We start from the raw sequence: 11147 nt of genomic DNA, 5'->3' as shown, positions 1-11147 counted from the left end.
TCCTGCCAGACCTTAGATACTCTAATAGTAGTTTGCGGTTTGAGAGTAGCTATAACTGTCATTTCAGCCTGTCATCTAAGCCACTGTGCAGAATTTAAGAATCAGTTTCTGAAAGGGATCTGTTGCTGAAACAAAGGCTTTTTATTTGGATATGCCAAAACTTGTTGTTTGCTGCAATTCCTGACTTCATTTCAAAGAAGATATTGTTGGCTGCGGTTACATCTTCTTTTTCTTGGTTGTTCTTGCAGAAGTAAGTATTTGGACTCCAGAACCAAGTGGGATTTCAGGGGTGCGTTGCAGATGCCAAGAAACAGTAGCAAAGCACCATCAAGTGGATAGTTTTGTTGTTCAGCTGTCAAGTCCAGGAAACTCGAGATGAGGGCAAAGGTTGTCAAACTTTATAGACTTGCTGGGAAACAGTCTAACCAGGAATAGGGCTGGTGGGTCATGCACAGGAGCCGATACATACAGTCCAGATGTATTTTTTTCTCCTGCTCACTCTCAATCATGAGTGCCATCTGAAGTTGACGAATGCACCTTCTATACAAAACATTGTAAATGTTGTCCTTTACTAAGTGCTTGCATTATTGATTCCAACTTGAATTTGACATTTCTGTTCACCAGACATTTGTCACCCTGTGGGAGAAAAAGTTTCTTTATTTATGATTGAATTTCCCAAGAGTGAATCACTTAACATCTTTACTGGAAAATGGATTTAGTGTGGATGTCTACCCACAGCTTTGTGTCACTTGCTACACTCCAACCCTTTCAGTCAGCCAGCTCACGTGGAATAGATATTATGTAAATGTAGAGTACGTACAGTATATTTGGCCTCCAGGCTATGACCTAGTCACCCCCCACAAAAATACTTCAGGGAGTACAAAGTGACTGGACGAAACTCAACCCTTACGGCAAACTTGATTTAGAGGCTATGGTGGATGCTTAGGTTAAGGTGGCTTTTGAAATGCAGCAAAGCACTGGTGCCTTGAGAAATGAAGGTGAGCGTATCAGGGGACATTTCCAAAGGATATTCTTGTTTCAAAATTAGTCTTCAGGTATTAAAAAGGTTAATAAAATGTAACTGATACAATAGACTGCATGTAAACAGTATAGGATGAATAATCGGCTAAACCCTCAGTGCTAATGAATCATAGGCCCCTGGTTCACCAGGTGACGCCAGGCTCATTCAGAACCCAGGTTGCAGGTTGCAGCAGCATCAACTTGAATCCACCTCGCTCTCGCCTCTCCTCGTACTCCCGATGACGAGCAGCTTGCCTCATCCCTTTCATGTTAACTTATGGATGTATGCATTTAACATTCTCTTACACAATCAGCATCAAAGGTACACACCCACGCACAGGGCCCGGCACACAGCACATGCATGCATGCATGCACAAAGAGACCCAGATACACAGTCTAACTCTCTTGAAAACACATAGCGATGCACATACATCGCACAGCAGAGGGGCCGGGATATAAGTAATTTAGCACAGTGTGACACTTTCACAGTCTAATTAGCCCCTGTGTTGCAGTAAACACGTCCCAATGACCATCCAGTTCTGGTTACTCATTAAGTATAGATTGGGCAGAAGATTGCCAGAACCTAGTATCCAGATTCAACCAACATCATTAGATGTAAAACCAACAAGGAAACCCTTTCCTTTGAGGCATGCATCGTGTACACGTTGACAGGACTGTGTGAAGCTGATTCAAGGAAAGCTCTAGAGAGATGCTGTAAGGCGTGTAAAGAGACAGACAGCCCTGTTGCTAGCTGCCGCTGCTGCCTTTGACGCGGTGATGGGGATTTTCCTCTTTTCCTGCTCTCCCTCTCTCTGTTGCGGTAGCAGACGTGGCCAGCGAGCTGTGATCAAACTGTGCCTTCATCCCTCCTCTTTTCTCTCTCGCTCTCTCATCAGCTGGAGGGCTTCAGCAGCAGGGTGCCCCAGATTCACAAACCACCTCCCTCCTCCGATGGAGTGCAGAGGCCGATTCCTCTCCAATGTAGAGCACTACTGACACCTTCTGGCCAGGAGTATGGCATGCAACAAAGAAATGCAAGGAGGGCTTATGTGAAAATTGACATATATTCTCTATCATAACTTCATGGTATTGAGCTAGTGTCACCAAAGGGTAAATTCCACAAAAATAAAATGTAATTACAACACCAGTTTTGGTTAAAAAGCTCTACCTAAAAGGCACAATTTAACTAATTTCAATTGAATCCTTTGAATTTGTGGCCACCCTACCGGTTCTGATCAATATTGCCAATAGATTGATCAAAGGTTGAAGCGGTTCTGCAGGAGGTGTTGCAGAGGCCAGAGGCTAGGCAGAGGGACAGTCAAGGGGGGCAAAAAATTGTACATCAGCGTAGATCCTGAATCAATACCTGTGCGTGGAGTTAATCTAGTGAGTGTCCCTCTGGCAGAAATAAGTGACTGAGAGGTTGAACAGCAAAGCAGACCAAAGAGCCATTATCAAATAGGACTAGCTCAGCATTTTTCTCCTAAATAAGCTACTTTATTTTGGTTGGGGAGTGTAGCCAGGATTCAGCAGACCTCAGGGTTGACTTTGGGTTGAGCATAGTCAGGGACTTTCTCCCTTTGTACACCGGGGTATTATATAAGATTGTATCTGGGCTTCTCTTTGCATGATTGGCCACATCCAAAAGGATATCTAAGTTCTATGCAAAGCTGGGATATTTTTTATCGAAAGCTCTCGCGTCCAAGTAAGGTAAATTAGCATGACGCTGCATGTTGATACTGTAATCACCTAAATGCACACCTTTTATTTTTTGCTAAAATTGCTGGCAGAAAGTATTTTAAAAGTCAAATGGAAATACAAATGTTCTTTTTTCTGGATATTATTGAAAAGTTTATGTGCAGGGTTGACTCTATAAATGATACAAACAAAAATCTTTAATCAGCTGTACATGCGTTGGCACAAAGTCACATTTGTTTCTGTTTATCCGAAATGGTGAAAGGAACAATAACACATAAAAAGGTAAAAACAAGCAGAAACAACCTATCAAAAGTTATACTGAGTTGATGCCTTACCAGGCTTTACAGACACTTTGTTCCTGTTCATGATATAATGTTCTGAGCACCTCTCTTCACAACACTGTTGGCAGGTAATACTTGCAATGCATTGCTGAAAATATAAAGCACCGTACAACATAGAGAAAGATTCCATTGATTGAATCTAGCAAAATCTACACATACGATTGGACGGATTTTACACAAATAAAATCCCTTAGCCTTGATATCCCATTGTTCTGTAAATACATCAATGTTAAGAATCAAGTTTTACTGTCAGCTAGAAAGATAATGGGATATAGGTCAAAAGAAGCGCCATTTGATAGGGGAGTAACACAAACCAGAAGAAAAGACAGAGAATGGGAGATACTTTGGATCTTTCCGATGAAACACTTACACTGCAGGACTTCACCCATCCTTCCAGTTGGGTTAAGTCCAGTTACAAAGTAGAATAAAGATAAAAATACCCTGAAAAATGGCACTATGAATTATAAATGTGAGGCGAATATGAGCCCACCACCACAGACTAGGAGTCAGTTCAAACTGGTGGTGTACAGCAACTTGAAGGGATAGTTCGGATTGTTAAAGTGGTTTGAGGTACTTTTATAAGTACAAGTGTATTACCTACTGCAGATGGCAAACGGAATATGCCCAGCAAGACAGGTATACTGGCACAGAAGCTAAATATTGTACTGCAGTGGACAGGGAAAATGTATTGTAGCCACTTAAAATAAAGGCCCACCTAAAACAATCAATATCAATGTTCATAAGTGTATTTTTAGAATATTTGTACCTTACCTTGCCATCACAGCCATTTTGATGAGAAATTAAAGCCACTGGTTGGTTTTCTTCAAAGCCTCCACAGTCCATTAATAAAAACTGTTATTTAACCACGCAAAACACGGAAGCTGCTGCTCTACAATGGCTAGTTTGTTCGTGACATTGTATGACCTTAGCGGTTTATAGGCTATAGAGTTCGGATTCGCTTAAGGAAAGATGCTGAAAATATTACATACACACTACTTGGGATTATTTCAGGTGGTTAAAACACATTTTGATGCTGCCACTGTCCACAGCAATACATAGCTTAGCTTCCATGCAAGTACTTCTGTTGGTTTCTCGAAACCTTTGGCATGCTAACTGTCATCTACTGCTAGTAATACACTGACTATGGACGAGTATATTATACAAACCTACTTGAAAAACTATCCCTTTAATCCTTATCCCTGCCTCTAATGTTTGATCAACAGTAGGCACTATGAGAGGCATGAGAACATGATAAGAGACGGAGGGAAGTATCAGAGTGACGGAAAGACATTCATCTCTATATACAGGGCACCTTACATTACTGTATTTCAAAAATACAGATTGTTATCTTTAAAGTTGTTTTAGTGCATTGAATTGGCCTTGGTTTGAACTTAAAACATTATAATTCTCAGAAAATGACACTAAAAACACCTAAAAGGTAATTTAGTACAGCAGCCCCCCAAAGTATCAACAATACCCGCTTGGGGTCCTTGAATAATTCTCATTATGTTCACAATAAAATCACTCAAAATTGATTGATCATTATCCATCACAATATTAACACTTGTGCAACTTTTTTTTACGAAATGTTCTCAAACTGGGATCCCGATACGGATTAATTCGGCTCTATAGAGACATTCAAGTCTATACGGCGCGTCCGGAGAGGCAAATCAAACACACCTCTGACGACATCCTTACCTGGATCGGTTAAGGGGGGGGGACATTGACCCACTTCAGTTCTCTCGGTGTTTACACAGTACAGCGTAAGGCTTCACTGCATCGATATTGATAGTTCGGGACAGGCATCGTCTGCTCAGAAAGGCACGTTCCGCAATCAAAGTTCTCTACCGCTCCGATTCCTTGACCTTCGTGGTTTTGTTTTTTTAGCAGCACTTTGCATTGATCTCCGTTCCAGAGAAAATGACACTTTGTGACCTTGTTGATAATATCCACATACATACATATTTACAGAGAAGTTAGAGTCTCCATAGACTGATATCTGTTTGAATACACGTGGTTTGATGTGTGACTGTACATATGGCAAGAATGTAGAAATATACTAAAAGGAGATGAATATAAACAGCAGAGATGACGGTTCTTGTCTGTATGCATGTGTTTTTACGAGTGCTTGATGGTGTATTTGCCTTTCTGCAGCTGGGAGATGTACAGCTTTGACTTGGTCCCGTCGAGTCGTTTGAACCACACCTCGTCGTTGTTGATGGTGGTGATGATGGCACTGCGGGACACAAACATAGGACAATGTTAGCGTGACATCAATACCACATCATTCCGCGTGACATCACGATAGGCAGAGGTAACTGCAGTCATGTATCAACATCATGTATTCATAGGGGAAAATAACACTGTGCACCTAAGTGTTAAACGATCATGAAGGTGTACCCTGTGTTCACTGAGCATGGTGTACGGACACACAGGGCAGGACGCACAAAGAGCAGAATGTGGAATCACAATGATTCCAGCCTAAAGCCACAGTGTCTCTTTGTTTGAATCCATCCATAATCATTTCCATTACGAATGAATCCACCATGTGACCACTGTGTCACACATCTGGCCTCATTGAGCAACATGCTCTTTAATCTGATGTTGAATATAGATGCAGCAAACATTCTCAAACATCAACATTTGCTTTTTGGTATCCAACTGATTAATCCCACTTGTTCATAAATAAGAAGCATCTGGCAGATTGTTGATTGTTAACATAGGTAACGCCCACTAAACTATACTAAGGGCAGGTGTTGTGCTGTGTGCAAATACTCTGGCACATGCCCAAGAATTAAAGATGGAACTGCAAGAAGAATGAAATGAAAGAAAGAAATTAACTTTAACAAATTAGATTTGTCAGAGCATAAACACTGGTGTGGAAGAAAAAGAAAAAAAAAGCACCTCAGAGTAGTAGGAAAACTAATCATTATAATTAATCCAAAACATTTAATAATCAACATTTTGAGATATAGTATCTGTGTTATTTTTACTTTTACTTTTGACAAACAAATTGTTGGCTGTAAAAAAAAAGTTGTTTCTTGCTCTTGAACACTTTATTAAGAATGTTCTATTACCCAGGATGAGAATAAATCGTGGATATATAACAATATAAGAGGAAATGTGGTCTTATATTGCTTTCAATATGAGGCCCAATGTATTAGAAATAAGAAATTGGATGAGAACACACATTATTGAGCATCATAGCATCAGCTTTTGTTATTACAAAGACTAAAATAAACCCACACACACCTCGCTGGGTACTCGTCCTTCCTGTTGATGCAGATGGCCTGGCCCCTGCAGTACCACTGGTTGTCGTAGAAAAGTCGCCCTTCCTCGAAGCGCGCCACGTGGTGATGTCTGTCCGGCTTCACTGCAGGGACTGGAGGGAGAGAATGAGGTGGAAAAAGGGGAGAATAATAGAGAACGATTATATAAAAAAGTATGTGGAACAAGGACAAAGACAGACGAGGAGGTAGCATTTGTCTCCTTTCCACTGTGAGCACTTTTTATCTGACAGTATTGAGTCTCCGGTGAGCGTGCGGGTCGATGGCTGCACTCAGCCAGGTATTGAATGTAACAGAGGACGAGGAGAGGCTCTTACCGTCCACCTTCACCCTGTGTGGCCCCAGTGATGCCATCGCCTGCGGGGGAAAGGAAACAGACACAACTAAAAGGTCGAATCACAACACAGAGTTATTCACCGAACACTGTCCTCGTTTCCAAAATACCTTTCTAATCGCAGTCCAGTCTTCCAGGATATCAAGATCCTGCAGCATGTAGACGATATAAGGCCGTGGAAATTGGAGGTTAAGGAGGAACACACAGCGAGGTGACAGGGAACATCGGTGTTAATAACATGGGGAAATGTTCTGCAGCTGAATGATGGGAGCAATAAGACGAGGAGAGGACTAAAGGGAAAAGGATATCAGACACAACAACAGGCTTCTTCTTCTTGACAGGGCAGAACGGGTCCTTTTTCTTGTTTTTCCGCGAGTGCAATCCATCATTCCACAACTCTGGAAAGGAAAGAGGAAAAATTAGAAAGGAGAGCTTCTGTGGGAAATTCCTTTTCAATTTGAATGCCCTTTTTTTTAGATCACAAGTGGACATGTTGCATTATGTTGGCATTCTTCATATTCTTGAAATTGCAACATTTACTCACTGCTTCCTCACTAACAATACTGATTGTTCCCCTTATCAGAGGTAGGTTAGAACTTGAAATATACAATTCATTAACAGGCTTGTCAGTTGACAGTTTCTAATTTGATAAATAAATGATTTGAGCTTTACAAAATGTCATTATTTTTGTATCAAAAGCTTTTATTGATGTATTTTGAATTACCCTAAAAATGTTTTAAAAGTCTCAGAAGTAAAACCTCAACTAACGAATTCCAGAAATGAAAGAGCCATTTAAAACTTAACTAGGCTTTTTGTACTGTTTCTGTTTCTGATTTTATGTAAAGCGTCTTTGAGCACTAGGAAAAGCGCTATAAAAATTAAATTTATTATTATTATTATAATATACTGGGGCTTGGTCCACGGGCGGAGGACCCCGGTTCAAATCCTGCCTGGGATCCTTTGCTGCGTGTCATCCTCTCTGTCTACCCTTTTCAATTCTCTACAATACTACACTGGTTGCATAAAACAATCTTGAATCAAGAAGATTTTGGTTTGACTATTAAAAATGATTACACCCATCTTTTTGATATCAATGTTAACATTCAGACTTTACAACATTCTGGAGTTATTGGAAATCTTTGGATCCCAGAAGTCAGAAAAACGTCTATGTCACCACCTATGTCAAGAATTTCATTATACAAGTATTATAACACAATCATTCAAATGTAGATTTTGAATAAAAATGTTATAATTGAAAGCTTGAAGCTCCAAACTATTCAGTACAACACTATTAACTTTTCTCTATTTTTCACAACCGTATATCCTAATAGTGTGTATTAATAGGGACTCTGAACAGGATGTGACTGTACTTGTACCTGAAGTGATGTCAATACTGTGTCTGTCCTCCTCCAGTCTTCGTATCTTCTCCTCCAGTTCGCTCTGCACAGTGTCGAACAGCAGCAGCTTCTCACTCTGGGAGGCAGAAACAGGGGGGGCAGACACACACGTTAGAAAATTATCATTAAAACGTTTTTTCCAGAAAAGCAGACTGGGGTTTAATTCAGTACTGTGGCAAAAACCCAAACTCAGAAAATTACAATATATATCCCACATTGTAGAGGCAGTAATTTATTTGAGCATAATGTGTTTTGACGAAAAAGCAAACCTAAGTCATTCGTTGAGCTCTCACCTCCCAGTGTTGGCACGCGGCCTGGATCTCACACTCATACTTGTTCTTCACTGAATCCAAACAGAGCTCCCTGTAGATCCCTGAGAGGAGCATTCAAACAAGAAATCATTATGAGGCAGCCAGCAGTAAAGAATATATATATATATATATGTTTCAATATATGTGGCTATATAGCCTTTAAACTGCAAAAAAACGAACATTTAGTTTAATTCCATAGGAGTCAAATGACGAGGTATGACACCTAAAATATATTTAACACAGTATCCTTTGCTTTTACCACAATAAGGTTTATTTAATTTAATTTAAGGTTTAATTTTATACACATAACAAGTCATCCTAACATTCTCGGCACCATAGGTGGCTGACATGAACAGTCAAAGGCATTCATCCAGATCTAAATATGTAAGTATATCCCAGTAAAGCCGGTAATATTACATTGACCTACCAGCCACTTTGGTTCTGATCTGCATGTTCTCCTGCAGGTTGGCTAGAGGCTCCAGGTACTCTTGTGCACAGCCAGCCATCACCTCCTGCAGCTTGATGTCCACCTGGCTCAGGCGCTCCTTGTACAGCCTGAACAGGGAAAAATATGAGGCAAAGAAAAACGATTCATAAACATAAACTGTCTGGGGAAATGTTGTGGTTATTACCAATTTCACTTCGCACATATAAGCATATTTAAATCATTGGTAATAAATAAGGAATTTGAATGAAACTCAACAGGTCTTTAGAAAGTCTAGGCCATGAGGTAATCAGAGACCAAATTAGAATCTAATATCCCAACTCTCTGGTGTTTCTTCAGTTTGCCCAGTCCCAGGCTCCTTCAACAATAAATATAAGTATACTGTATAAAAGACATAAAACATTAGAACATGTTCAAAACAGAATTAAATAATTTAAAAAAAAATCAAAATTGCTTGGAGAGATTTTATCTAACCCAAAAAGATTTAAAAGAATAACATCTGTTTTTTTGAAATACTTAATTTGTTGTTTAGGGGGAATTGGATTCATAACAGGACCATCAAAAAATATTGAAGTAAAAGAAAAATGTGTACTACAAAACATAATAAAAATAAATATGTAAAAATGTATATATTCCAATATATACAGTAGGGTATTACTATTGTTTGTGATTGTAATGTAAAGTTTAAAAAGGGATAATGCCAAGTAATGTTTGAACATCTGTATTTTCTATTGTAGTTTGTATAGAGAATATGGATGACTATCACTCAGAAAAAGGTCCCACATCCCAAGAATCCCAAGTAATAACATGGCAATAATCTCAAGGTTTCTAGCAAGAACTTTAGTAAAAGTTCAACTTCATTAAGAAGTGTGTTGTTGTTGTTGTCTCAGATCAGACAGCAGTAGGTGGAGGCTAGCCTGTATTTTGTTGGGAACAACAGAGGGAGGAACTCACTGCTCCTTCAGGTCAGTGAACTGTTTCTCCAGGGTGGTCATCTCATCCAGGCACTCCATCCTCCTCCTCTCACAGTCCTCATCATCCATCTCTGTTGTCATAAACACAGACAGCTCTGTCAACACCTCCATACCTGCTGCTTCTCTTTTCAACACCCAACCCCATACTGTAGGTTAGTCAAAATGTCAGCAGCTGCAACATGTCATTATGAACACATATGTCTGACAGACAAGCATATTTCTCTACTATTTATCTGTGGGTGGATATTTAAGGCCTTATTTTCCTACCAGAGCTGTCTCCATCTTCAGACACAGACGAGCTAACAGTGTCCTCCTCGTCTGTGCTGCTGCCGTCTTGCTCGGGAAAGTCCACCTCCATTTCTTCGTGGTTACTTTCTTTCTTCTCCCGGGAGTGAACCGGCATTGCGACTTCCAAATAATCAGTTTTTAACGGGGGTGGGAGGGCTGTTTGTTAATGTAATACCCCGAAAAAAGAGGCAAATGTAACTCAGACAGCTAACCGGTTAGCTAGCCAGCATCTAGACAGCTGGAAATGCAAACATGGTCCCTGTCGGCCAATCACAGCGAGCTTTACTGAGTCTGTCCAATCAAATGTTAGCAGGGTATGTCCTTGCTACGCAAATAATTTAGGGACTTGTAGTTTCTTAAACTTTTTCTTCAACAACGTAGGCCTACTGTTTGTGAAGGTATACACCTAAATAGATGTTTTTGGACATCATTTTATAATAATATATATTGCTTGGTTTGTTTTCCTGAGCTTATCAGCACAATACTGAACCATTATTATATTATCGGTAGTACTTTTCTAAATCCTCATAAGATATAAATGTTATTTTTTGTAATAATTAAAACATGGGACATTAATAATAACATAGCCTAATAACAATTTATTATAGAAGGGCTTCGTATCAACGTTTATTATCATAGTTTATTATCCTTTATCATTGCATATTAACATTAATAATAATAATAATAATAATAATAATAATAATAATAATAATAATACATGATAAAGCTTTTCCTGGTGCTCAAAGCGTTGTATGAGCTCTGTCATAATGGCAGAGAGACGTTTTACAAACAAACTCGCATTTGTTGTTATTGATTCAAGTTATAAATAATCAATAAAGCATCTGTAATTGATTTATACCACTAATTAAGTCATTTATTACAATTTATAAAGGTTGGCTTATAGAACGTGGTACAGTTTTGGGGTTATTGTCTTGTTACTTACTACTTGCTACATACTGATATTCTGTACAAACTGTGAAGTCCACTTAGACAAATGTAACATTTGTGATATTGGGCTATATAAATAAACATTGATTGATTGATTGATTGAT

The 11147-nt window shown here is 39.3% G+C and overlaps 1 protein-coding gene across 2 annotated transcripts; it reads right to left on the bottom strand.

Annotated features, from left to right (window-relative positions):
* Nucleotides 1-2846: 2846 nt before the first annotated feature.
* Nucleotides 2847-10339, bottom strand: LOC117498425 (breast cancer metastasis-suppressor 1-like protein-A). 2 transcript variants are annotated; one of them, XM_034150516.1, is made up of 10 exons: nucleotides 10075-10339; nucleotides 9788-9878; nucleotides 8816-8943; nucleotides 8371-8450; nucleotides 8057-8153; nucleotides 6989-7078; nucleotides 6791-6855; nucleotides 6664-6703; nucleotides 6312-6441; nucleotides 2847-5295 (listed from the first exon to the last, which is right to left on the bottom strand). In XM_034150516.1, the coding sequence occupies exons 1-10, from the start codon at nucleotides 10208-10210 to the stop codon at nucleotides 5178-5180; spliced, it is 975 nt and encodes a 324-aa protein (XP_034006407.1). In that variant the 5' UTR covers nucleotides 10211-10339; the 3' UTR covers nucleotides 2847-5177. The 2 variants fall into 2 exon arrangements, with proteins under 2 accessions (XP_034006407.1, XP_034006408.1); XM_034150517.1 differs by having other exon boundaries at nucleotides 6664-6697.
* Nucleotides 10340-11147: the final 808 nt, after the last annotated feature.

Source organism: Trematomus bernacchii, unplaced genomic scaffold, assembly GCF_902827165.1.
Source record: "Trematomus bernacchii unplaced genomic scaffold, fTreBer1.1, whole genome shotgun sequence".
Classification (NCBI taxonomy): domain Eukaryota; kingdom Metazoa; phylum Chordata; class Actinopteri; order Perciformes; family Nototheniidae; genus Trematomus; species Trematomus bernacchii.
This window is presented reverse-complemented; position numbering and strand designations above follow the sequence as displayed.

Bases quoted from the DNA above. Each gene is read 5' to 3' on its own strand.
- LOC117498425 (XM_034150516.1), bottom strand. From the start codon at position 10,210: ATGCCGGTTCACTCCCGGGAGAAGAAAGAAAGTAACCACGAAGAAATG. The intron at 7,079-8,056 runs GTACAAGTACAG...TTTCCTTTCCAG, and splicing joins CAGTATTGACATCACTTCAG to AGTTGTGGAATGATGGATTG. The intron at 6,704-6,790 runs GTATTTTGGAAA...TTTCCCCCGCAG, and splicing joins ACTGGACTGCGATTAGAAAG to GCGATGGCATCACTGGGGCC.